This window comes from Ailuropoda melanoleuca, chromosome 1, assembly GCF_002007445.2.
Source record: "Ailuropoda melanoleuca isolate Jingjing chromosome 1, ASM200744v2, whole genome shotgun sequence".
Lineage (NCBI taxonomy): Eukaryota > Metazoa > Chordata > Mammalia > Carnivora > Ursidae > Ailuropoda > Ailuropoda melanoleuca.
Genome location: NC_048218.1, coordinates 2,219,708 through 2,247,498, shown reverse-complemented (window position 1 = coordinate 2,247,498; position 27,791 = coordinate 2,219,708). Strand labels below are relative to the sequence as shown.

Here is a 27,791-nt window from a genome sequence, read left to right as displayed (position 1 = left end):
GTAAGTCATTTGGGGGCCACGTCCCTCCCCTCCACCACAGTGTCCGCATGGGCGTCCTGGCACGTAGCAGCCAGCACCCATGGCGCTTCTCTGGTTTTATATCGCTTCTGTCTTTAGAGGTTTGTTCTTGCTGAACTCTTGCCCAGGGGAATGAGTCCTTGGCGCCTGGGATTTGGGGCTCAGATGTTGACACAGGTGGGATGATCTCTTTGAAATAGTGAACAGTTTTTGTAATCTCTCCTTGATTATTTTCCCCTAGGGAAACAAATGCCTTTATTTGGCTTCTTGCACTTCTGTTCCATAATGTTTTGTGCCTTCATATTATTTTAGGCCCTTGTTTGCAAAACTAAAAAAAAAAAAGTGAGTGGAGAAATCATGAAGAAACTGACAACAGATTTAGACCTTGGTTTCACTGGGAACTGTTGTATGTTTGGAAAGTTTTCTTGTTTTTAACAGATCTGTTTAGCATTTGGAGGCAATTGCATATATTTTAGAGCTAAAATTTTAGGTAGAGCCTCGGCACTAATAATAACCCGTTTGGGTAGTAATTTTTACTGCCTCGTCGCTCACCGTTTACGGGCACTTCCAGATCAGCTGGATCAGTTAGTAAGTTTCTAAGCATGGAGGTGAACAACAGGATGGGCCATCAGAGGTCATTTTGAAGATGAAGACTCGAGGGCCAGCTCCGCTGTGCCTGACCCCTCAGTATGTGATAGGGCAGCAAGGATCAGCATTGAGGTGCCTGACTCCTCCTCTGCCATGACTTTACCAAGCAGTTGGGGAGGCAGACACCATCTGCCCACATGGAAGGGAGGGGAACTTGTCCCTAAAATTACCCCTTGGAGAAAGCCTTTGCCACAGAGTTAAGTAAAATAAAAATCTCTCTTTCTTTGGTTTAGCAGTCTAAGAACCGAATCAGTCAGCCACACTAGAAATCTCCAGTATAATCTTACTGGTTCTAAAATTGCATTCATATCCTGAGAACATAATCTGACAGCCAGCACTGCCATTACCTCCGTTTTAGGGTGTCCCGTGCCCCGGGGCCCTGGGTTGTTTGGTATAGAATATGAAGGGGTCAGGCGAGGCTCCCCGCTCAGCAGGTGAGCACTGTGCACCTGGGCCGGCCGGGCACTGTTGTAGGGGTTTGGGTTCCATCTGCCAGCAGAGGCCCCAGCCCTGGTAGAGCTTCCAGTCCAGTGAGAGGAGGGACGCAATAGGCAAAAATAGCGAATTATGTAATCAGTGATAAGTGCTGTGGAAGAACGGATAAGGGAAGTGGAAATATTGCAGTGTTTCACGCTGTTTGTGATGGAACTTGCGAATGTGTGCAAAAGGTAGGGCTGTGTAGTGAAATCCCAGAGCGGTTGGGAGAACTGGCTGGTCTTGCTTCTCTCTACTCTGCTCCCTCCAATCCTGTGCTCTTCGGAAGCTGATCCAGGTGTCACATCATGTACCCGCACGTGCGTGTGTTACAGGCTGAAGGTTTGTCTCCCCTCCCTGCAGTTCGTGGGCTGGAGCCCTGATGGCCAGTGCGACGGTATTTGGAGCCGGGGTCTTTGGGCGGTGAGCCGGCTGGAAGAGGACGAAGGCTGGGCCCCGAGGATGGAGCCAGTGGCCTAATGAGAGGAGGAAGAGCCCGCTCCTTTCCTCCTCATGCACATCCAGGAAAGGCCCAAACAAGAAGAGATCAGGCACCTGGGACTGAATGGCCAGCACCTTGCTCTCGGACTTCCGGGCTCCAGAACTGGGAGAAAACAAGTTGGTATTGGTGAGGCCACGCGGTCATGGTACTTTGTCCTGGCAGCCGGAGCTCAGGCAGTGTGTGTCCCTCAAGGCAGTGTATCTCTAAAACATCCGGACTTTTAAAAACGCAGCTGTAAAGCCTTTATCACATCTAAAAAATGTTCCCTAATATCAAATATTCAATGTTTACGTTTTCAGTGTATCTTCAATGTCTATTTCTTTTAAGCTCTTTGAATTAATTAGTATCCAAATAAGGTTTTGAGATTGTGCTGTCAGTCTCTCTTCAAATCTCGGGTTTCCCTCCGTCTCCCTTTTGTTCCTGGCAGTTTACCGAGGAGCCCAGGTTCTGTCCTGTGGCCGTGTTGTGCTCACTGTCCCCACTTGGCCAGCTGTGTCCCGGGGTGTCCTCTGTCTTCGGGGTTCTGTGTCTCCTGGAAGGTGGTCCTTGGAGCCAGAGGCTGGGTCAGGTTCGGGTTGGATGTTTTTGGCAAGACTGTCTCCCAGCTGCTGGTGGCGTGCGGACTCTGCTGGTGTCTCTCCGATGGGAGCGCCCTTCTCCTGTGGCTCATGCCCTGTGGGGTGCAGAATGGAGAGATTCTAATGTTACCATTTCGTCTTCGTTTGTTAGTGGAAATGTGTCTCTAAAAAGTGTGTGTGGGTGGGCGCCTGGGTGACTCAGTTGGTTTACGCCTGCCCAGGATCCTGGGATCAAGCCCCACATGGGGCTCCCTGCTCCCCGGGGAGTCTGCGTCTCCCTCTCCCTCTGCCGCTCCCCTGCTCGTGCTCTCTCTTTCTCTCATTCTCTCAAACAAAAAGGTCTTTTTTAAAAAAAGTGTGTATGTGTGTTCCTTGCTTATCTAGTGTGGTTTGAGTAGGAAAGGCGGACTAGATGCCTCACTCACTTCTGCTGCATAGCTCTTCTCGGAGCTGGTTCACTTCGAGGGAGTAACCCTCCATGGGTGATCAGTTACCCCCCCCTTTTTTTTTTAAAGTATTATTATGAATTTGAGGATTTAAACCTACCTGCTTTGTTTCAGTCCGTGGCTGGTGCTGCCCTTACTGACGTGCAGTCAGTCAGTTGGCCTCTGAGTTCTGGAATCTTTGTTAGTTTCTTTGCTCTCTGCTGTGTTAACATGTTGCAGACTCATTTCCAGCCTTGGCCCTGGAGTCAGCCATTTCTCCAAGGAGCTCTGCTTCTTTTCAGTGGAAAAGGTTTTTTAAGGTCTACGTGCTTGGGCTGCTGGCTGCTGCTGGGTCTTCTTTCCACGGGGCAGAGGTAGGAATTCAGAGGTCAGGTACACCTTAAATTCACAGTGGTCTTTGTGATTCAATTTCAGGACCTGGGGGTTTTAATAAACTGCTGAATCTTCTGTATTTTCTTTCTTCCCGTTCTGTGGATACTTGGGCACAACAGAGGTAGGACGTTCTCAAGCTGGAGCTGCACCAGAGCCCCTTAGTGAGCTTGTTGGAACCTGATGCCAGCCTCCACCCCCGCTTCTGAATCCTCGGGCCAGGCTGGGCCAGGGAATAAACATTTCTCACAAACCCCTAGCGGATGCTGCAGGTCCGAGGAGCCCTTATCCCACCGTATTTGGTCTCTGTCACTCCGCCGTCAACAGTGACTCGTGAGCACAGATTTAAGATGCTGTTAGTGGTTCTCTGTGGCATTTGGACATCTCCCACCAGGAGCACCCAGTCCGACGGCCACCTTGCTCTTTCTCTGTGGCTGTGCTGTCAGCCGCACATGCGTTGAACTCCATTTGTTTTATTTTTTTTTCTGATATTTTTAGGGAAAGCTTTTTTGAAATTTAACTTTGTTATGTAATTATATAAAATATTACATGCTTTCAAAACTAAATCTTCCAAGCAAGGTATGTAGCGTAGATTTCTGTCCTCTCCACCCTGACCCTTCCCTCACCTAAGTATTCTCCTTACATTTAAAAAAAAAAAATCCATACACATTTGTACTTCTCTTTCTTAGATAGGAGATTACAGACCAAGACACATCATCCCACCCCCCCCCCCCCCCCCCCCCCGGCTTTTCAACATTTCCTGGAGGTCTTTCCTGCTGCCTTTTACAGTCCTGTGGAACTCCGTCATGTGGGTTGTGGGTGTTCTGTGGTTTATTCTGTTCCAGTCCTGTCCTTGGAATTGGAATGGTTTTGTCTTTTGCTCTTTGAGATAGTCCTGAATCAGATAGCCTTGTGGTATGTCCGTAGGGATGGATTCCTTCAGGGATTGCTGGGGCTGTGGTAAACTCGTAATTTTGCTAGTTGTTACTAAATCCCCTCCGTAATGGTAAGCCTTTCGGAAGCTGCAGCTAGACCTCACGGAGAAGGTGGTCTTTGGCAACTCTTGGGGGAAAGAGCGGTTTTAGAAACCGGTCTCTCCAGAGCCCCAGGGCAGGAGAGGGGCTGGAGCAGCAAGATCTCTTGAACTTGTAAATGCTGTGATTGAAACTGCTACAATCATCCTATATTTTCTTTTTTTTACCAATCTGTGAACTGTTAAGGGCTAGTTCTTCAGTGCTCTTACAATTCCATGCGCTCATCCAGTCCTTCGTTTTCTGTTTCAGTTCCTCCGTTGGAGGTCGTATTTGGTCTCTGAGCTCCAGAGAACAGGGCTGGCGGCCTCCTGGTTAGAGGCGTTTACTTAAACCTTTGGTACTCTTGGTGTGCGCTTAATTGTCTTACACGTTGAAAAAGAAGACGACTTTGGGACTACGTATCTTGTTGGTCTCTGTGTATTGGCTTTGGTTCCTTTTCCGCAAACTCCCACGGTATACAATTCGATTGTCGCTTACATATACTGTACTTTTTCCCCTTTGGTCACACCCCGGGGGGAGTAATTGTTACAGAGACTGGCTATTGGGAGAGAGAGAAGCAGTGTGGGAGGGTGGCCATGTGAACGTGGTGCCACCGTAAGGGTCAGGGGCAAAACTGGAAGCCGGATGGAGCAGGCATAACTTTACTGCCACCGTAAGGGTCAGGGGCAAAACTGGAAGCCGGATGGAGCAGGCATAACTTTACTGCCAGCAATGAGATGGCAGGACATACTGACGTGGGATCGAAAACGGGCGTTTTGGCGGAACAGCTGACAATCAGATAAAGGCAATCCCCATCATCCCTGTCATGTTGACTGTAGGAATTACTTTTCTTTCAGCTTGGCCTCTACAGTACAGAGCTGCGGGAGGGCTCACTTGTTTCTTCTCAAATACGTGCCTTGCGATGAAGGGAGGGCAGTGTGTATACGCAGAAACAGGGATCCGTTACCCAGTCATTTTAGGGCACAGACGAAGCCTTGGCTTCTCCTGCTAGAATCTGGATAACATCTGGATCTTGTTTGTGTTTTCTCACGAACCTCACTCCCTACCTCCAAGCCCCAAATGGGAAAGCCTTTGGTGCAGATACTGTGGGAGGACCACTGGGAGGGTTTCCCTATCCCATGATGATGCATTCGCTATTAGTTTTCCCCGTGAAAGAGCTACCAGTTGGAAGCATTAATTAATTTTCATTACTGCGCTGATGTTACACAAGAAGGACAGCAAGTAGGTTTTGCACGTGATTGAGCAGGCTGACAAGACTTCCCAGTTTGTGACCTTGGATGTTTTTATCATTCATTTGAAAGTCTGTTGTACCAAAAGCTGTTGAGCAGTTCATTCACGTGTGGTCTGTGGGCAAGTACATGCATCGTTAGGGATTAGGGTTAATGACAGTGCTCTCTTTAACCCTTGTTTTCTTTTCTTTCTTTTTTTTTTATAATAATTTTTTATTATGTTATATTAGTCACCATACAGTACATCCCAAGTTTTTGATGTAAAGTTCCATGATTCATTTTGCGTATAATACCCAGTGCACCATGCAATACGTGCCCTCCTTACTACCCATCACCAGCCTATCCTATTCCCCCACCCCCCTCCCCTCTGAAGCCCTCAGTTTGTTTCCCAGAGTCCACAGTCTCTCATGGTTCATTCCCCCTTCTGTTTACCCCCCCTTCCTTCTTCCCTTTCTTCTCCTACTGATCTTCCTACTTCTTATGTTCCATAAATGAGTGAAACCATATGATAATTGTCTTTCTCTGCTTGATTTATTTCGCTTAGCATTTTACTCAGCCATCAAAAAGAATGATTTCACAACATTTGCAGCAACATGGATGGGACTGGAGGAGATAATGCTAACCCTTGTTTTCAAACGAGAATGTGCTGCCTCCTGGTGAACTGTAGCTTTCCCATGTTAACGGTGTACTTAAAAAATGGCTCTTTTTCTGAAAATTTTTTTATAAAGCAAAGGCTAGATAAAGTATATATTTCCTCTGGCTTATTTGTTCAAAGGTAGAATCATAGGATCCCTTGCTTGGAAGGGCCTTGAAATTGGTCATCCCGTCCTAGTCCAGCCATTCCATGGCTGCATAGCTTCTAGAGTCCCTGCAAGGAGGTCCTAAGAGGGGAGACACTCAGTGCTCCAAATGCAGTTCTCTCGCCTAGCATTTGTTTACGTTGAGCTATACTCTGTCCTGTCTTTGCCACCCCTTGGTGTGTGTGTGTGTGGGGGTGGCTGTGGATCCTGCAGCGTAAACCTAATGCCTTTAAACTAAGACGTTGCCCATTAGATAGTTGAAGACACCCATTTCGTTAACAGGGTAAAATAATCTGGATTTCTTCAGCAGCTTAGGATAAGTGAGAGGTGTATTTTATTGGAAAAGTTACTATTTCCCTTTACTAAGATTATACTAAAGAATTTGAAGAAAGATTATACTATATGAGGGTATCAACAAATATTTATAAACTTGATATAAGATCTTTTACCCAACATAAATCTCCAAATGAAAATACTGATCTTGAAAATGTATGTATTATGAGGAGAGCTACCCATCACTTGCAAATTGGCTCAGCCTTTTGTTTTTCTCTTCCACTTTATCATGGTTACAGTGTTCTGATCCTTTTATATTTTTGTGATAAGATTTGATAGCTTTGCATGTTTAAGGGCTGGTAACTGGTAAGCAGATGACTGAAGTGTTCACTATTGATGAAAGGTCTTCTGGAAGCTGTACCTTCAGCCAAGCAGCATTGACAGAGCCTCTGTTCAGCTTAATTAGCAAACAGTAAAATTAAGAAATCGAGAAGCAACCCAGGATAATAGAGAAGAATATTGAGTCCAGAGCCAAGCTGCCTGGAGGTGAATCATTTCCAGCTTTGAGGCTCATTAGCTGCTTATCCTCGAGCAGGTTTCCATGCTTGACCTCCAGCCTCGGTTTCCAGTCTGTGGAGTGGCGCGCTCTCATCAGGCTGGCTTGCGAGTTCGGAGTGAGTGTGTGCCAACCGCTGAGGGCGTTCACCATGCCGTCTGTGTATTGGCAGGAAACAGATGGCCCCCTGACTCCTGTTAGCTAGCTCTCACCTGGTGCCAGGCCCTGTGTAGCTCAGCAGGCCCTCCGGTAGCATCAGAAGAAAGGTGTTTCGTAGAATTTTTTTTTCAAATTAAACGCTTTAATTTTTGTTGTGGGTGGTGTAACAAATTACATAGATTTAGTGCCTTAAAATAAACAAACGTATTAGAGTTCTGGAGGTCAGAAGTCTGAAATGGGCTTCATTGGGCTAAAATCAAGGGGTTGGCAGGGCTGATTCCTTCTGGAAGAGAATCTATCCCCTTGCCCTGTTCCAGCTTCTAGAGGCTGCCCACATTTCTGGCTCGTGGCCCTTCCTCCATCTTTAGAGCCAACAGTGACCAGTTCAGTCCTTCTCATGATTCCAACTCTTTGGTTCTGGCTCTTTTGCTTCCCTCCTCCCTACTGAATATCCTCGCTTCTGGGGTACATTGGCCCACCCGGATAATCCAGGATAATCTCTTTATTTAAGATCACCTGATTAGCAACCTTATCTATCCTCAACCTTATTCCTTCCTTGTCTTGTAATGTAGCATATTCAATGTTCTGGAAAGCAGGACAAGGACAGATTTCCAAATGCCCTTAACACATGTCTGGAAAAAAAAAAATCATGGGGAGTAATGATTCTACAAGCATAAAAATCCTGTGTCCTTCCCAACTGAGAGTAACTTTTTAATTAAGCCTTGTGTTTCCCCCGAGGCATAATTTATAGCTGTCGAGCACTCACACCACATTTGGTAACTCATGCTACTTTTTCTGTAGACCGTTTAGTGCCAAATTCAATCTTAATGTCATAATTGAGTTCTAAAATCTTCTAGAAATTGTTGCATAAACATTATAGGAACTTAGCAACAACCAATTTATAAGTTTTTGAATGTGGGTGTAGACATTCTTCTTACATGTTAGAGTACGTACCTGTGGTTTAGTTTAGGTACCCTGTATTCCTGAGATGCAGAACGTGAATACCCCGTCCTCTCGTCCCGCAAGCAGAACCCCGCCGGACGGTTTGGTTTGGACGTAGACTTCCAACAAGGTAAAGTGTGTTTGGTTGCCTTGTTGGAGGCATCTTGCTGCAAAGCAGGACATCCTCAAGTCCTTTACTCAGTCAGCTTAGTGTCGATTCTGTTCTGTTGCCATCTAGTGTTAAGAACTAAAAATCTGAAAGATGTTTTGACACTAAATAACTATGTGACTTTGTAATTTATGGACCCTAAAATAAAGGGTTCGTACATAAGTGATGGTTGGTGAAAGATTCCACTGTTCTTCAGGTTGCCGGAGACTAATACAAATGGTATAGGACTGCGACCCGGGTGGGGGTGGGGGTAGACTGGGCATGCTGTTAATAAGCTTTGGCTAGACTCTCATCTCAGTGACAGTATCTTGGGTCAGAAAAGACTGTCTAGCCTGCAGGTTTCTATTTTTGCTATGACCAACTTCTTTGAAGATTAGAGTTATTTCAAAAATAGCTGTTTTCTTATAGTCTTATTGTTGGTGATCTCAAATCTAAGTGATACATCTGTATCTGTAGTTATTTATATTTTGTCAGCTGGACACATGTTAGTGTCTTTTTAATGTTGCTGCAAGTTACTAATTACTTTCTGTATAATTGAGTTCCCATTTCCTTCTGTTCTGAAGATATAAGAAAAATTTTGAATTTGTTGAAATACAACCCATTTATACTTAAATCATTGGAAATATTTTTTGAATTCTTTTTCCCTCCGTGTTTAATTAGCAGTCATCTGCTTTTAGCATAAAGGTTTTAAATTACACGATTAATATATATAAATATATGCTGGTAAAAGTCTCAGAATGCAGTAATAATTCAGGAAGTAACAAAGGTCTGGTCAGTCATCTGACTGCATCTGACAGAAAACCAGTTACTGCTGGCAGAAATAAGAAGAAAAGAGGTTCGTATAATCAGAAACCTGGGACTCCGCCTGCCTTCGTTGGGGGGTGTCTCAGCCTGGGGCCAGTGCCCGATGGGTCTGGGCAGCACCCTGAGTGCCTGCGTCCCTCTCTTTCCAGCAGGGTGACTGTCCCGAAGTTTCCCTTCATGTTTGAGTGGCTCCTGTGCCTGTTCTCCTTCCCCCGCACCCCTCCTGCTGGGGTGCTGCTGTGCTGGGATACTGGCCCGGGGCCGAGGGTGACTGCAGTGGTCAGCACACCCTGGAGCCACCCCCAGCCCTCCTATCTCCACGTGTCCCCCGCAATGACGAGAACGGGGGCATATTACACACGCAGGGAGAGAGAGGTTTATGTTAGTGGGATTGTGCTTTGAATTACCCTTATTATTTTGAGGAGTCTCCCCTCTCCTCACGCACAAAAAGGGATCTTAGTTGTTGCAATAAATACTTTGACTTCAGTCTTTTAATAGGCCTCTTGAGGTGGAAAAATAAACAGGAATTTTCTAAGCAGGGTTCCCTGAGGCTGGGAGCATCAGTCTTAAGCCTCATTTTTGCTTTTAGTAGCTACTTTCTAACAAACATCAGCCGGCAAGTTGCTCTGTCTTCTGTTCAGACCTCAAAGCTCTAAGGACTTTGCTACTTCGAGACTGGGCTGTTGGGGATTCTGCTAGGTATGTACGGTTAATTCAGTCACCTACCACAGAAGCCGAGATGGAATTCCTTCAGAGGTTGTGCCTGCACTCTCCCTTCTCCCTCCGTGCTCCGGCTCTCTAGGCGCGAGTTCAGGGGCATCTCAGGCTTGCGTGATTCGTGATAAAAGATTGAAGGCTATTAGGATAATAATGGATGTGCATTCTGGAAAATCAGGGTCACTTTTCATCGTTCTCAGTCAGTCAGTGTAGAGTTCAGTGGGTTAGAAAAAAATTTTTTTTTTTTAAAGATTTTTTATTTATTTATTAGACAGAGATAGAGACAGCCAGCGAGAGAGGGAACACAAGCAGGGGGAGTGGGAGAGGAAGAAGCAGGCTCATAGCTGAGGAGCCTGACGTGGGGCTCGATCCCATAACACCGGGATCACGCCCTGAGCTGAAGGCAGACGTTTAACCGCTGTGCCACCCAGGCGCCCCAGAAAAATTTGACCTTCAAATGTAGATCAGGGGGTGCAGTGTTAGTCCGCTGGGGCGCTGAACCTGGCAGCCAAGGAGCATAGCCTGCGAGGCTGAAGCCAGTGAACGAGAAGCTTGAGGTTCCGAAGGCTGGAAGTCCAAGATCGAGGTGTCTGTAGGGTTGGCAGCTGAGGCTTTCCCTCCTTGACGCGTAGACGGCTGTCTTCTCTTTGTGTCCTCATGTGAGCTTTTCACACCCCTAGTGTCTCTCTGTGTGTCCACATTTTCTCTTCTTAAAAGGGCACTAGTCAGATTGGATCAGGGCCTGAAGACCGTTAAGAGCTCATTCAACTCTATCATCTCTTTAAAGACCTGATTTCCAAATACAGTCACATTCAGAGGTACTGGGGGTAGGATTTCAACATGAATTTTGTGGGGGGACACAGTTCAGTTTATAAGACACTGAGGTCCGACAGTCACATTTAAGTCCGCAGTTACGGTGCTAGTTGACCTATAATCTTTTAAGATTAAATTTAGGACACAAAGATTTATTCCATGAGAGTGTAAGAAAAAATTACTTTATGGTCTCCATTTGGTTGAGTTTTATTGTTTGAACAAGGATTTTCCGAGGGATATAGCACAGGTGATGTAGGAGGCACGTTACGGTCAGGCTCCCTGTACCCCTGTGTACTCATGTGAGACTTTGTTAGCAGGACGAGGGCAAGTGAACACAAGTGAAGCCGGAGAGAGCTTCCGCGTGCTTGCCCTGATTGCTGCTCAGCAGAAGAGTCGTAAGTTTTGTACGTTAACCTTGGAACCTTTTAAGGAGGCAGTAGGAATGGCAATCCAACGTAAGAAATCTGAGGCTACCTGATTACTTTCTTACTTTAATGATTTCTAAGATGACTACCAAATAAATGAACACAGTGAAAAATGATAAGTTAAAACAAAAATTGTTTTTAGCAAATAATGTAGTAAGAGTAACCCAAACTGCTCTGCGTCAGGCCCAGGGTTCAGGGTCATTTATTTGTGTTGACTCATTTGACCTTTTCTCCACAGTCCAAGGTGTTCCTATTTCTCACTTCACAGGCAGCCCTCTGAGGCCCAGGGCGGGTGGTGGAGTCTCCAGGCTCCGGGCGCACTCAGCTAGGAGATGGGGTGACGCTGAGAAGGTCCTGTTACGTCACCCCGTCCGCGCCTCTGACGCTGCTCCGCTGGGCTGTCTGGAAGCATCACTTGAACTGATATTGTTAGGTGCTTTTGGGGAGGTCTTTTTTTTTTTTTTTTTTTTTTTTTAACGTTCATGGTAGCCAAATAAGCAAATGTGTTCATGGCCCACATCAATTCCCAATGATTTCTTTATGATCAATACAAAAGCAATTTGGATAATGGTTTTGCTTAAAGTTTGAGGATCCTCCAGTGTAAGAGTTTGAGTCATCTATATTAAAAGTTCTTTTTTAGCTTAAGTATAATGTGTTATCCTGTCGTTTTATGAGAGCTAATGGACTCTCCAGTTCTGCTAACACTAAGAAGAGCTGAGTTAAACCCTGAGCCCGCAGCATGAAGCCAGACACACCTGGATGCGTAACTAGGATCCGCCGTGAGCTCGTTTTGTGTTCCAAACGCCTTGGCCTCTCAAATCTTGCCTTCCTGATCTGTGAAACCCGGTGGTGCTTGCCTGTCTTAGCAGTACCGTGAGGACTAACCCAGAGAAGGCACGCTAGGGGTCCCGTGTGTCGTGTGCGCACTCAGGGTGTCCTGTGTATGTTTTCGCTCCTGCTAGCATCTGGATTCATATTGAGTTTATTTTGGTGAGGAAGTTCTTGTTCACTTCTTGGGGTTTCCTTTTCTGCATGACGTTTGTGGCTGTTCGCATGACGCAGGAGAAGGCAGTGGCTGTAGGTCATACACTCAGGAGACAGTTGGTGGAGTTGAGCCAGCTCCTTCTCTCTGTAGCTTTGTGGCCTTGGGCAAGGTACTCGGCGTTGCCTGTCCTCATTACCCCATCCTCATTCTCCTTGGGGAAAATTGTTAGGACCACATGAAGGTGTTGTAAGGTCGAAGTTAGATTATGGATCTCAAGTGCTGGGTTTTCTTGAGATTAGTCATGTAAAGGTAAAAAGCAATCTTGTTTTGTGATGTCATTTTACTAAATATAAAATTGTCTAAAATTACCAATTCCATAAATTCTAGAGCCCATTTTGCCTGTATGCACCTAAAAATGTCATAACTGGATTTCTCTTTATTCCTGTTTTAGGTGCTGGAGATCAGAATTTATTTACCTCCATTTATCCAACGCTTTCCCAGCAGCTTCCAAGAGAACCGATGGAATGGAGAAGGTGTGGCATGCTTCTTTGCCTTTATCTCCCTCTTTGTTTTGTGGACATTTCTGTGAGCAAGTGAGGTAGTGAGAGTTAAACCCTAAGTTGTAAAGTGTCTGTAAAGAGACTGAACGTATCACATAATCTGTGGGCCTCACTTCTTAAGGAATATGTTGATTTTCTTACCGAGATATAGGGTGGTAGAAACAAGACAGTTCTTTTGAGTTAAAGGCCTCTTTTATACAAATGATTCCTCGTGTACATCAGTGTCTTTTTTTTTTTAATTTTTAATTTTTAATTTAAATTCAGTTTAGTTAACATACAGTGCGTTATTAGTTTCAGATGTAGAGGTCAGTGATTCATCAGTTGCATGTCAGACCCTGTGTTCATCACATCACGTGCCCTCCTTAATGCCTGTCCCCCGGTTACCGCATCCCCCCACCAGCAGCCCTCAGTTCGTTTCCTAGAGTTACGTGTCTGCATCAGAGTGTCTTAAAAGCACAGTTATTTTGGAAAGGAGACGTGTACTCAGACTCCACGTTGGAGCCTAAACACGTGGCCTTTACCTACGGTCTCAGCAAGACCTTTCTCCACCCTGAGCTCCTGTACTCCTTTCTTAAGGATGAGGAAGTGTACAGAAAGATGTTATTTAAAAATTAAGGGGGAAACCAGACCAGCCATCCCATTTGTGCTTTACTATGGGATTGTTCATTTCGTGACTTGCTCGGAGAAGTAGTCCACATTTGATTTATCTCATTGAAAAACTTTTTCTTCTAAGATGAGCTGTCATTTCTAGAAAATGTTTGGAGTTTGACTTGTTAGTACAGGGAATCCGACTTTAATGGAGGCACAGATTTCTGGTTGTCATTCATGCGCATGTAGTTCCAGTTCTTTCTGCATTGCTTCCTCTGGCCAGCAGTGTGCTCCCTACCACCATGAAGAATTGATCTGGCTTTCAGGGCGTGACTACCAGAGATGGGGTCTAGTCCCATTTTTTGTCTGATTCCGTGTTAGAAGGAGTGCGCTTAATTACTAAATTGAATATAAAGCACAGATAGAAAGTGGGAGACTTGTTCAGCCTCTAAGGAGGCCCTGAGCTGTCAGTGAGAGAAGATAACTCAGGGGAGGAATTCATGTCTGGAGAGATGGAGGCGTCCGGAGAGGATTTCTAATACACAGTATGTAAACATCCAGAAAGACGAAAGCAAAGAGATGTATCCGTGAAACAAGACGAGGGGTTATGAGGTCACAAGGAGAGGTCTCGTGTGTTCCTCTCTTCGCCTTCCTGAGCCTGCCTGAACCGGAGGAAGGGCCGAAGAGGCGTGAGGGCGCAGGGACAGAGTGGGCTGTGGGTGACGCAGTGAAGACTGGACACCTTCCCTGGAGAAGGACGGGAGATGGAGGCCTCGGGAGAGGAGGCTGAGCCTGTGCCTCCTGTATCTTCAGAGGCGACCCCTGGAGACACAGGTGCCGGGACCCAGGACCGCAGCAGACGAGGCCGGAGTGCCAGGAGGGGGCAGGGGCCAGGGTCGCCTCCGCGGGAGCCTGCGGCTCTTGCAGCGGACAGACGAGCTCCAGTCCCATGGATTCGAGGCACCGCAGAAGCGGGGAGAAGGGCTGTTCTGACAGCAACCAGACTGGATCTGAACAGGTGCGGGCAGAGCTCTGTGCCTCCCCCGTGCTCCCCAGGCAGGCGGGCAGAGAATTCATCGCGGGACACACTGCACGGCCCCAAGAAAAGACCTGCCGTATCCCCACGGTGTCTTCCTGATTGGAGCAGGAGGCCGCCAGCCGGGAGGAAGGGCCTTGACTGAGCGGCTACACTCGGGGTTTGCAGTTCTGTCGGAGAGCCGGGGAAGAACGGGAAATGGTGACTCTCTGAGCTGAAAGAACGAAGAAGGCAGGAGGACGAAAAGCACGTCATGGAGCTGCATAGCCAGAGCGTGCTGCTGCGTTTAATAAGAAGGGGGCATGGAGTCGGGACGACAGGCAGTTGGGAGGGCAGGGGCCAGGCGGGAGGAGGGGTGGGCAGAGCTGAGCCTGCCTCTTCCATCACAGACATTTGGACATCGTGTCTAAAATGAAAGCGTTTGGGGAGATCCAGTGGGCTGAATGGTGGCCCTCAGAAGATATGTCCCTGCAGACTGTGTGAGTTTATTTGGAACAAGGATCTTGCAGTGTAATTGAGGTAAGGATCCCATGGGATCATCCTGGAATAGTGTGGGCCCTAAATCCAATGACAGGTGTCCTGGGAAGACACAAACACTCGCAGAGGGGCAGTCCACATGCAGATGGCCGCAGAGATTGGGGTGAGGGTCTACAAGCCGAGACTGCCTGGGTTTCCAGAACGTAGGAGAGACGAGGAATGAGTTCTCCCAGAGTGTCCAGAGGAAGCCAGCGCTGCCAACTCCTTGATTTCAAATTTCTGGTCTCCTGAGCTGCGAGAGAATTACTGTCGTTTTAAGCCTCTGGGTTTGTGGGAACTCGTCAGAGTAGCTCCAGGAAAACTAGTACAGGAGAGGGGGGAGGAGGCCGGGGTAGGCAGCTGCGTGTGTGTGAGTGTGAGAGAAAGAAAGCCCCTTTGATACTGTTTAACATGTTAAAGCAGGTACGTGTGGCTATGATCACAGTTTACACTTAATCGAGTAGATCTGGGAACTCAGATTGAAGCCGAGATTTTCCTAGATGTATGGTGGAGAGCACATCGGTGAGTGGGGAGATAGAGCTGTGAAGCCCTACCGTGTAACACGGGGGATGGGGGCCAAGAGCTGCAGATGGGGGCATGGGGACACGCCGAGATGTGGGGGACAGCCAGAAGTTTCAGAGCAGAGGACAGAACGGGGGACAGTATCTGAAGAAGGTCAGGATTTTCCCGGAGGCGAATCAGGGGCTTGGTGGAGCCCACGAAAAGTCCCATGGAGTGAAACCAAAACAGAGCAAACCAAAAGCCACGCCAGGAAAACAGACAGGAAAAGGAAGCCAGACCTGCAGTCTTTACAGCATTGAAAATGCAGCGTAAGAGCCAGCACTTGTCAAAGTACTGATGGAAAACTCCTTTCAACCTAGACGTCTGTGCTCCTCAAACTCACATGCAGAAGGGAAGACTGAGTGAGCTCCCCCCCCCCCGCCCCTGCCCTTGGGCCTGTACAGGGCTTCACTGAGGCGGGACTGACAGGGTTTGTCCCTCAAAGGCCTGGGGGCCATCTGGGGCCAGGGTGTGTCACTTCTGGTGCACAGAGCTTCATGTGCGTACTCCAGAGGGCCCCTCACATGGTGTGTTCATTGCTGCCATGACTTGGAGATAGCTGAGAAATAAAGTAGGGTTGCAAACCTCACCACCCCGAAATAATGAAAGCACACATCTCAACAGGAAGGAAAATGAACCCAGAATTCATAGATGAAGGAAGCAGCTGCCAGCAAACAAGTCATAAAAATATTTTGCTAAACTTAAGGTATCAATCCTTTTAAAAATTAAGAAATCTGAAATTTTAGATGTGGGGAGGAAGGCAGAGAGAAGAAAGTGTACTTGTCTCGTTCAAGGAGAGGGTAGGCATTTACTCTAGTCTTTAAAAGAAACATTTAAGTTTAAGCATATTAAAAGTAAAAATGTAGCCAACAGCAGAGTAGAAATAGATGGTTAAACTTAAAAACCAGCAGAGAAAAAGGATTGAAAAAGAAAACTTGAGTAGTCTCACAAAGGACAGGGAAAGATAGAGAGCCTGAAAATAGAAAGTACGTAAGTTCAAGCATCAGCATAATCGTGTTAAATATGGTTAGTTTCAGTGTGTTAGACACGGACCCCTTAGATCGGACAACAAATACAAGAATCCAGCTAGAGATGTGTCAGACGCACAGCTGCTAGAAGTGGAAAATGAAAGTGTGGAGGAAAGATATATGGAGCCTAATGTATTTTTTAGAAGGATAGTAAAATGGCAGCCATGCCCTGATAGCCGTTGATGGGGCGTCGGCAGCCTTTGGCTTTCTCTGTGCTCCTCCCACGGTGGGGCAGGGGGCGGCTCTCTGTTTTGGGTCATACAGGTGATCATAAAAGTACTTGTGTGGTTTAAAGCTTTCCTATCTTCAAACTGTACTTTTGACATTAGGCAATCTTCTTTTTTTTTTTTTTTAATGGTGACTTAGAGGTTCAGTGAAACTCCAAGTAATCATCCCTTTTTCTCAGAAGTCTGTGTTGTCGCACGTAGCCCTGGTGTAGTAGGGTATTGCCGTGCACGTGTCCCTCAGTAAGGCGACAGTCTTGACTGAGGGAGCTTTGGCACATAACTATGAACCGCGCGTAGGTAATGTGCAGAATCCTTTTGGACAGAGTATTATCATTGTAATTCCGGATTAATACCGTATATGTACTTTTGAACTCATGGATAGGATTAAATTATTGTGGGATTTTTTTCCTTTTCTTTCTGCTGAACCTTCTGTAGTCATTTTTCTTAGTGACGTTTTAAAAATTGTTTGTAGGTCCTATGGCCGGGCTCCAAAGATGATTCACCTAGAATCTAACTTCGTTCAATTCAAAGAGGAGCTGCTGCCCAAAGAAGGAAACAAAGCCCTGCTCACCTTCCCCTTCCTTCACATTTACTGGACGGAATGCTGTGTAAGTACTCGCCAAGGGAGAAGAAATGACCAGAAAATGTCTTGGGATAGGATTAAGAATTCACCGGTCTAGCTTTTTTTCAGACAGCTCTAATTTTTCACATGGACGATTTAATAGTCCATGTCCTCTTTTCTCCCTCCGTCCGTCAGTTGCCTGGCTTTGCCTCTCCACGCTTCTGCTCTGGTCCTGTGTGTTGTCCTCTGGGTAACCACCAGGTACACTCTTGCTTGCCTTGTTCTGAGTTCTTGTGAGCTCCCTGCGACCTCGTGGCCTCTAGGTATTGTTAATATTTACTCCCAGCTTTGTTTTCCGAATTGCTGATATTTGCTGTCATGATAGATACTTGACTTCATTCTCCTTATGGGTCGTCTCTGGTTTGCGGGCTTTGTGAGGGCAGGGACCGCCCTGCTTCCTCACCATCACGATGTCTCCAGAGCCAGTGCCCCACGGCTGCCCATCCAGGGACCTCACTTGTACTTTGCAGTTGCGTGTTTATGAACCCAGAAAGGAGCTTGTCACTCTGGACAGAGTTCTTGTCTCGTGAGCTAAGAGACAACACTGTGGGTCATTTCTTCTGTCCGCTTCAGCGCTACACAGCACCCACAAATCATTATGTGTTGGGGCATCTTCACCTGAATCTGAGGTGGCCGAAGTAGTGTGGTGTGATTTAAAGAAAGGACTGGAAGCTCACTCCTCAACCCTTTCGCCTCCACGGATTTTGCTTCGTAGCCTTTCTCAGCGGAGCCCGCCATGCGGGGTGGGCTTACACCCCCCAGCAGTGAGTGTGACGACACATGGGACACGTTGTCTGCCAGGGAGCTCATCAGAGATCAGCACCCAGGGCTTTTTTTTTTTTTTTTAATTCTTTATTATGTTATGTCAGTCACCATACAGTACAACATTAGTTTTTGATGTAAAGTTCCATGATTCATTGTTTGCGTATAACACCCAGTGCACCATGCAATACGTGCCCTCCTTAATACCCATCACCAGGCTAGCCCATCCCCCCCCACCGAAACCCTCAGTTTGTTTCCCAGAGTCCATAGCCTTGTGGTTCATTCCCCCTTCTGTTTACCCCCCTTCATTCTTCCCTTCCTTTTCCTACCTATCTTCCTGCGATTTCTTATGTTCCATAGATGAGTGAAACCGTATGATAATTGTCTTTCTCTGCTTGATTTATTTCACTTAGTATAATCTCCTCCAGTCCCGTCCATGTTGCTGCAAATGTTGGGTATAACTTCTTTCTGATGGCTGAGTAATATTCCATTGTATATATGGACCACATCTTCTTAATCCAGTCATGTGTTGAAGGGCATCTCAGCTCCTTCCACAATTTAGCTATTGTGGGCAATGCTGCTATGAACATTGAGCACCCAGGGCTTTTGTCAGGGTTCAGGCACATGGGCACCCTCTGCCTGGCTCATACCAAAACTCTAGACTCCCAGAGGGAAAGCAGGTGTTCCGCAGAAGCCAGTGTATTTGTATAAAGAGCTAGTACCCAGTGAGGCCCTCTTGTCACTTGGTGGTGGGAACCCTCTCATGATCCATGTTCCCTGGCCTCAGCCAAGGGCGCACCCCGTGAGTAGGCCTAAAGCACGGCCGTCCTAGGCCTGCGGTGCTAACTGCCTCTTCTCTCCACGGCCCCTCAGCAGTGATGTTAGATTTGGGGTTGTGGTCAAGGTTTCCCCATGCTGTAGGTACTGTTGTCCCCTTGTGACTGATAAGCCATCTCTGGGGGGCTGCTGTAAGACCACAGCATTATCCTGCCCCTCTTCCAGCTTTCCCACTCAGATGGAGCACCAGCGAGGGTTCTTCCTGAACCAGCCTTTGTGGGGGGCTGCAACCAGCCATCCTCCAAACCGATCAGCGGTGCTCTGCCCTGGGAAAGAGCCTGTGTGGGTTTCTGTCCCATGTAATGGTCTCCCATCTGTTGTCCTTACTTGCTGTGATGCTCCGGTCATCCCAGATTCGGCCAGTGAGAGTGGCTTCAGACCGGCCGCTCGGTCCTGTTCAGGGACTTCTCTGACTCTCAGGCACAACAAGATATCCTGGGCCCTCGTACCTGTGCTGGCCTTGTCCTGGAGTCTGTGCTTCTTCCCAGAGCCCCGGTGCCCCTGTACTTTGGGCGTGCCAGTGCTGTCAGCTCTTCAGGAGATGAGCTAGGAAGGTGCGTCTCCGAGGCCAGGGCTTGATACTGCTGCCTCCGATTGGAGCCGCAGTCCCCGGGGCTCTGGGCTGTGCTGTCCCGTTCCATGTTTGTGTCTGTCCTGGCTCTGGACAGCATCACCGCAGTGCTTCCTCGCTCAGTCCTCCGACAGCCGTAGCCATGGTCCCAGCATCCCACTTCTGCCCTGCAGCCAGAGACAGAGCTGCAGAGGTGGCCGTAGAAGGCCCAGGCGAATGGTCCTTGTTCCTGTCCAGCAGGCCAGGCCACCCTCGGCCTGTCCTTTTCACAGTCTTCCCCTTGCCCTTGCACATTACTTCTCCGTGTGAATGTCGGTAGTAAGTTACTGAGCTCCAGACGGAACTTTCTGAGGTTTTGATTGGGACCACGTTGAGCTTATAAATTACCATGTGCTGTGATAACATCTTGGTGGCGTGGAGACATTCTGACCCCGAACTAGGGAGGTCTCTCTATCTGTGCACACGCACGTCTGTGTCCTTCAGAAGTGTTTCAGCTGTGTGTTTCTTCATGACAGGGTTTGCATGTTTCTGCTGAAGTTTATGTCTAAGCATTTTCCTTCTCTTGTTGCTGATGTACGTGGGGTTTTCTCTCTCGTTGTATCTTCTAGTTGGTTATTGTTGTCTATGTGAAGGCTGTGGATTTTTTTTTTTTTAAAGATTTTATTTATTTATTTGACAGAGATAGAGACAGCCAGCGAGAGAGGGAACACAAGCAGGGGGAGTGGGAGAGGAAGAAGCAGGCTCATAGCAGAGGAGCCTGATGTGGGGCTCGATCCCATAACGCCAGGATCACGCCCTGAGCTGAAGGCAGACGCTTAACCGCTGTGCCACCCAGGCGCCCCTGTGGATTTTTTTTGTGTAGATTCTCTTACTGTTTGAGTTCGTTTTATCACTGGTTTCTAGGCCCTGGAGTCCCCATCATGCCGTCTCTTCCTTATCAGTTCTTAGGCCTCCTGTTGTTCCTCTGTTTGAACCCGTTATTAAATAGTGGTGGAGACCGTGGGCATTGTTGCCTCGTTCCTGACCTCCGTGGGGTGCCTGCGGTATGTCCAGTGAGGAGGGTGCTGGCTGTAGGACGGAGGGAGATGTGCAGGAGCTTGGGAGGGGATCCATCCCTTCCTGTTTCCTCAAGGATCTTTATTAGGAGTACATTCTTGAATTTTGTTAATAAAGGCTTTTTCAGACTCAGTGGAGATAATCATATGGGTTTTTTCCACTTAAATTTACCGATACGTTGGGTTATATTAATGGGTATCTTATTATTGAACCATACCTGCATTCCTGGTATCACACTTGGTCAATGTGGTATTGGTGTCTGTTCATCTAATTTAGGATTTTTTTTTTTTTTTTTTTTTTTTTTTGCATCTGTGATCACAAGTGATGGGTCTGTAACTTTTTTGGTATTATTTCTGTCAGGTTTAGATATCAGTATTATACTTGCTTCATAAATATAATTTGGAAGTTTTCATTTATTTCCTATTTTTGAGATAATCTTTGTAGCACGAGAACAGTCTGGGCTCTTAGGTTCGATGGACTCCTCCCATGAAACCGTCTGGACTTGGTACTCTCCTACAGGGCAGTTCCTTGATCACTTTCCATGTCCTTTTCATGGAAATTGGTCTCTTACAGCCACTCATCAATTTTGATAAACTATATTTTTATTAGAAATTATACATTTCAATTAAGTTATAAAATTTAATTTCATGAAGGTGTGCAAAGTGGTCTTTTGACTTTTAAAATGCGCTCTGTGGGAACAGTTATTTCCCCATTGTTATTTCGTTGTATATTTGTACTTTTCCCCCTTTCTTCCTTGATTAAATTAGCTATTGTAGTTTGTGGATTCTTTCTTCCCAGAGAACCAGGGTTTTTATTCCTGATACACCATTAGTGTGTTTTCTACTTTATTAATTTCTGCTTTCATTTTTATTTCCTTCCTTTTGCTTTCTTGAGGTTTACTTTGTTCTTTTTCTAGGTTTCTTTTTTTTTTTTTTTGAGTGGGAATGCATTTATTTTCATTTTATTTTATTTTATTTTTTTAAAAGATTTTATTTATTTATGTGACAGCCAGCAAGAGAGGAAACACAGCAGGGGAGTGGGAGAGGAAGAAGCAGGCTCCCAGCGGAGGAGCCCGATGTGGGACTCCATCCCAGAATCCCGGGATCACGCCCCGAGCTGAAGGCAGCGGCTTAACGACTGTGCTACCCAGGCGCCCTATTTTCATTTTAAATTTAAATGCTACAGGTCTTTAAAGATAGGAATTTAAATCCCAGTAGTCAGTCATTTTTCAGAAAGTCTCTGCTTTCAGTTTGTATTACCCCTTTCACGCAGCAGTTCAACATGAAGTTTTTTAATTTCCAGAAAAAAATTCTTTAAAATTTTTATTTTAAAATTCCTAATTTTATTGCATTGTGATGAGGATGTTGTGTATAATGTTTCTGCTTTATGAAGCTTACCTTTTTTCTGCGACCAACAAATGATCAGTTCTTGTGGATGTTCCCTGTGTGGTTGAGAATGTGTTTTCTCTGCTCTTCAGATTGTAATGCTGAAGAGAGATCCCTAAGAGCAGCCTTCCCGATTTGTCGTTTAGGTCCTTTATACTTTACCGTTCTGTTCGCTGGGCCTGTCTGTGGCTGACAGCGGTGTGCAGAGTCCGCTGTTACTGGTGTGCTTGCTTCTCTTGCATCGCCCATAGGTTGTGTTGTGTGTGGCTAGCTCAGGTATCATTTGCTGCTTGGGTATTCGTGACTATTCCAGTTTTTATGGAGTGAAATATGTCATTTAAAAAAATGGTATCTGAGTAGAGTGAGTGTATCATGTTTAGGAAGGCCTTGTCTCTCTGAAGGTGATCATTGGTTTTCTCCTGTATTTTCTCTTAATAATTTTATAATTTGTGTTTTATATTTGGATCTGTGTAGCTTCACATTATTTTTGTGTGTGGCGGGAGGTGTGGAGGGTTATGGGTCTAGTTTTATAGTCTTAATTGGGTAGCACTTGGCCTAACATCGTTTCATCATTGTCTCTTTTCCACTTGCTGAAAACTTCACCTTTATTTTAAACCAGCGTCATGTATGCATTGTGTTCTGTTGATCGTCGTCTGTTCTATGCCAGGACCAGACTTAATTATTACATTTTAATAGTATGTATTGATGTCTATTGTTTTAAAATAAATCCCTTGGCTAGTGTACATTTTTTTCTTCCATATAAATTTTAGAATCAGATTGTTAGTTGTACAAATTTTATTTTCCAAAAATGATGGTATCTACATATTCCATCCCCCATGCTCTTCTCTCCATGGCAGTGACCTTCCTCCATTAAGAGGCCTGGTCTGTGTTTCCTCTAGTTTAGTCAGAGTGGGCCATTGACAGGGAGGAGGGGCACTGTGACTTTTGAGACTTAAGTCATAAGAGGTAATACATCTTCTGTGGGGCCCTCGGTGGGTGTGTGCTCTTAGAGCCCAGCCACCATTCTGTGAGGAAGTCAAGCGCCCACATGGGAAGGCCACCTGGAGGTGTGCAGCCCCGTTCCCAGCAGATCCTGGCCAACAAGCTAGCATCCAGCAGCTGGCACATGATAGCCTTCTTGCTCCCAGTCTTCACGCGACACACAGGGTGGGGTGGGCGAGCCATGTGCCTGGTCTTGTCTCACTCGTATATTGGTGAGCAGAGAGAATATTCTAGACTGCTGCATGTTGTAGTGGTTTGTTACAAAGCCATATAGAACAGGAGCAGCTGTTGAAAAGAGAAAGGGAAAGACGGGAGGTGTTTTGTTTGGGATTGCCTTGAATAAGTTGTGGATTCATTTGGGAAGAATTTTAATCACAGATCTTTGTATCTACACCTTTTTGATGCCCTCAGTAATGTGTGCTAATGTTTTTCATAGAAGTCTTGCATTTTTATTGCTAGACTAACACTTTTTGTAGACATTATGAATGAGGATTTTTTTCCCCTGAAAGTTACATTTTCTTGGGGCGCCTGGATGGCTCAGTCAGTTAAGCATTTGCCTTCAGCTCAGGTCCTGATCCTGGGATCCAGCCCTGTATTAGGCTCCCTGCTCAACAGGGAGCCTGCTTCTCCCTCTCCCTCTGCGTGCTGGTCCTGCTTGTGCTGTCTGTCAAATAAATAAATAAAATCTTTTAAAAATTTTTACACTTTCTAATAGGCACCCTGTGTTTTGTTGTTGTTATTTGCTTTAGTTTGGATCATTATCTACTAAGGAAGGTTTTCTGGAGCAAGTAGATAATATTTGGGATTTTAGAATTAAATCTCCTATGCTATGTTAGTAGTTGCTTTCGGGTTTCTAGCGTGCACGTCTGCAACATCGCCTCCTGCCTTTGGACGGGGCTGGGCCACCTGGGGAGTACCCTGTTGTGGCAGTGGGCATGGGTGGTGGTCTCCTTACAGACCCGACAGGACTTACTGTTTCTGCTTTAAACAGTTATGTTGTAGAGATTAGAACACGTCTCTTGGTTACCACTTCCAGTGCTCCCCTTTCCTTTGGTACAGGGAAGGTCCATGGTGAGAGTTCTTCCAGCTTTTGTGCATCTGAGGAAGCCTCGATTTTTGCAAAATATTTTACTGGATATGGAATTCTAGACTGTGACTGTTCTTTATTTCTTTCCAGCGGGTAAAAGATGTTCCTCCACTGTCTTGGTTTATAGTGTGACTGACCCATGAGGAGTCTTTCATTTTTGTCTTTGTTACTTTGTATTTAAAGTGTCTTTTTTTTTTTTTCCTTTTCCCCCTTTGCTGATTTAAGCTTTTTTCCCCTTGTCACTGGTTTTAAACCATCTATGATCTGCCCTGGTATACTTTTCATTGTGTTTATTGTGCTTGTGGTGTTTTAGGCTTTGTGGGTGTGTGGTTTGATTTAGATTTGGGATATTTTTGGTCATTATTTTTTCGGATACTTGTTGTGTTCTTCCCTTTCTCCCCTCTCCTCTGGAGACTCCAGTTGCTTGCATATTAGGCTCTGGAAGTCCCACAGCTCAGTGACACTGTGTTGATAGCTTCTCAGTCTTTCTCTGTTTCATTTGGGTGATTTCTGCTTCTGTGCCTTCACAGTTACCTAGTCCTGTTTTCTGTGGTGTCTAATCTGCTCTTAATCCCTCCCACCGGGTATAGTTTGCAGTTTAGGCATTGTAGTTTTCGTCTCTAGAAGATCCATAAGGGTCTTTACCTTCTTTTAAAAACATCTTCCATGTCTCTGCTTAACATCAGTTTTTCCTCTGATGGAACACGTGGAATATGGTCACAGTAAGTATTTTAATGGTTTTGTCTAATTCTATTACCTGTGTCATTACTGAGTCTATTCTGTTGGTGGAATTTTCTACTTGTCATGGATTATATATTATTTCTTTGCCTGCTTGGCAATTTTTTATGGGATGCCAGACACCATGAATTTTTTGTTCAGCACTTATATTTTTGTAATCCTAGAAATTTTCTTGAGCTTTGTGTCATTAAGTTACTTAAGTCTGATTGTTTTATGTATTGCTTTTATGATCTGTGGGTCTGAAACAGTGGCTAGTCTAAAACTATTCCTTCCTTCCTGAGTTCTCCACCCAGTGCCCTGTGGGTTTGGAGGCTCCCAGCCTTGCTCTGATCCCAGTCCTGTGCAGGTGTTGAGTCCTGTCCGGCTGGGTCTCTCCCTGGCTTTGGGTCTGTCTTACACTTGTGTGGTGGTCAGCCCCCTGCTGAGTGCTTCAGGGGTCCCTCTGACCTCTGACCTCCTGTGAAGTCAGCTGCCCTTGCCTCCCAGGATCCTGTGCTCTGTCTGTCCCATGCAGGGCCCCCGCCAGGTGTGACCTCAGTGCCCCTTGTGGTGCCATGGGCTGGGTGCTCCGAGCAGTCAGCTGGCCACTTGCAGGGCTCGCCTCACCTGTTTCTGTGTTTCGGTTGCTTCAGGTGGCCATGTCAGTCTGCTCACAGAAGATCGATCTTCACAAGATGGTTTTTCCTCTTGTTTTTTCAGCACATGATCTTTGCAGATTGTTTTTTTTTTCTTTTTCTCTTTTTTTTTTTTTTCATTTAAACCGAGGACACAGCTGTTTTAAAAATCAGACTAAAAATTAAATGTACGCACTTCTGGAACTTTTCACTTAGCAATTAAACCACAGGAGGGACTGGGTACAAAATTTGAGATTTCTCATTCATGGGTTGATCGCATTAGTGTATTCAAGAGAGACTAAAAAATCCAGAGGCAATATGGGCAGGATAACAAGGAATCTTTCTATTAAAAAAGGGGTAAAATACATATTTAAACAGTAGCTATAAGTTACAGTTTGCAAAGGTTTTTAGTTGCCTGATTTAGATATGAATCAAATATCTTGGATGTAGATTTTCACTCCAGATCTGTTAAGTAGATTCATGGAGCGTAAGGGCGGTTATCAGCAGTTACCGAGAGCACGGAAACTCTCTGTCCTCCCACTTGTCTCTGGATGAGCGGAGGCAGGCCGTCAGCTTTTGTGCAGGCTGACGTTTGGGACTGTGAGTCCCAAGCAGCATCGGCTTTTTAGGACCAGGATGGTTCCCCTTTCAGTCCTTGTGAATTAGAACAGCTTTCAAGGAGCCCTAGGTTGTCCTCTTTCCTTGGGCTTCCGTCGTTAAGCGGCCTCGCCCCTGCGGTGGTCTGCGAGTGGCGTTCACACTGGAGTGGTTCTGGGGCGCTGCGGAGGACACTACCCGGAGGCAGCCTGGGCTCCCTGCAGTTGCGCGCCTCCGGCCTGTGAGACCCGAGCCTGGGTGGGAGGAGCCGCTTTGCCCCATCACGCCGGGCACGTGCCAGGGTGCGGTTGACGCGGTTCTTGGGCACGAGGTCTTGGGCAGAACAGACCTAGGTTTTCAAGTCCCAGCTTACCCAGTGGACTGTTGCTGTGGGCAGTTTACTGTGCTCTCTCTCGGTCTCTCCCTCCATGATGTTGGAACTGTCTTGCCTCGGTGTCACTGGGCCTGCCCAGAGCGCCCCCAGGCATGGAGCGGGTTGGCGCGGGGCCTTGTGTGGAGCGTCCCAGCTGCCAGCCATGACGCGCTGTGGCCGATGTATTTTGTTAGTAGACACATTTTGCTGTTAAACTGAAGGGCATTGATTAACTTTCCTTCACAGTTACTTATTTATTTTTAGGATACTGAAGTGTATAAAGCTACCGTAAAAGACGACCTTACCAAGTGGCAGAATGTTCTGAAAGCTCATAGCTCTGTGGACTGGCTAATAGTGGTAGTTGAAAATGATGCCAAGAAAAAAAACAAAACCAACATCCTTCCCCGAACTTCTATTGTGGACAAAATAAGGAATGATTTTTGTAATAAGCAGAGTGACAGGTAAGTGTATCTTTAATTTTACCTCATTGCCTGATACCTGTACAATAGCGATTACTGCTTTCTGCATAGGAGCACTGACTGCGTGAGCGGCTGTGGCATGCCTGACGCTTCAGCCCGCAGTGGGGGTGCTGAGAGAAGCCCAGGTCCCCTCCTTGCGGCGTTCCTGGTCTGGCCGGTGAAACGCTGTGAGTTGTAAACCCCCTTGTGCTGCCTGGCGGCTGTGGCCTCTTTGAGAACCCATTGTGAGTGTCAGTGTAGCTAGGGCTTTGGGAAGTCCTGTGGTCCTCGTCTCCAGCAGGGTTCCCTACACGCCTTCAGTGAGGGGTCCCTGTGTTTTGTTTGTTTACCTTAATACCTATTACGAGTTCCTCAGAACCAAAGTTCTGAAATGCTCACTTAATCTTCAGAATCTCTAAAAGGGAACCCCAGAACTTTGGTGGTTACATTATTGCATGGACTTACTTTCCCCCTTGTTTCTCTCTGTTGGGCCCTGTTCTGTCTTCGGGGGGAGCTCACTTCCCGTTTCAGTGGTGCCAGGCCTAGCCGTGCAGGCCAGCGTTTTTCCTGGTGCCTGGGGGTTGAGTCTGTAGGTTGTAGGTCAGTGCTTTAACTCCCCTAGGTCCTGGGGTGCAGTGCTGAGCCTGGTCCCTGCTCTGGTCCGGTGTGGTCTCACGGAGAGATGGGGCATGGCTTCACACCCATGTCACCGCACCTGTGGCACCCTGGTGGCTGTGCTCAGAGTGCGACAAGAGACGGGAGCAGGGGGCGAGGCTACCACGCGAAGGGCACCTAGGAGCTCAGGGGAGAGCACGGGCGGAACCCTGGGTGTGTGGCCAGGAGGACCCGCCGATGCTGTGACCGCATCCTGTGTCAGGCCGCCCAGTAGATTTGCCAGTCCTTCGTGGGCTTCCTTTTCATGTTCCACACAGTTCTGGACACAAAGTAATGTTCAGACTTGCTTTATAGTTTGGAATAAATATTAGATCGTTGAGCTTATAGTTTATCTTAGAGCAATTCCATGCCATCTGGACTTGAGGGACTTTTTCCTAAGCCTCTTATTCATAAATTACTTATCCCAAAGGAATCAACTTAGCATTTCAACAAGATGCCCCATAACTGAGTGTCCTCCCTGTGTTGTCCGGTCACACCGGCACACGTGTTCTGGAAGGAGGAGGAGCAGGCTGCGGGGAGGGCTGCAGGGAGACGGCTCTGGTGCTCCACGGGGGGGG

The 27,791-nt window shown here is 46.6% G+C and overlaps 1 protein-coding gene across 3 annotated transcripts in view; it reads left to right on the top strand.

The window, feature by feature from the left end:
* The first annotated feature begins 623 nt into the window (after positions 1-623).
* The window catches only part of TRAPPC10 (trafficking protein particle complex 10), a 79,375-nt gene continuing 52,207 nt past the window's right edge, over positions 624-27,791 (top strand). The window contains exons 1-4 of one of the 3 annotated variants that reach the window (XM_011233174.3): positions 624-1,758; positions 12,393-12,474; positions 16,930-17,065; positions 26,366-26,562. In XM_011233174.3, the coding sequence (XP_011231476.1) occupies positions 1,620-1,758; positions 12,393-12,474; positions 16,930-17,065; positions 26,366-26,562 (554 nt within the window). In that variant the 5' untranslated portion in view covers positions 624-1,619. Of the gene's footprint in view, positions 1,769-12,392; positions 12,475-14,514; positions 14,645-16,929; positions 17,066-26,365; positions 26,563-27,791 lie in introns of those variants that run through there. The other 2 variants (XM_034654841.1, XM_034654849.1) reach the window with 2 other exon arrangements.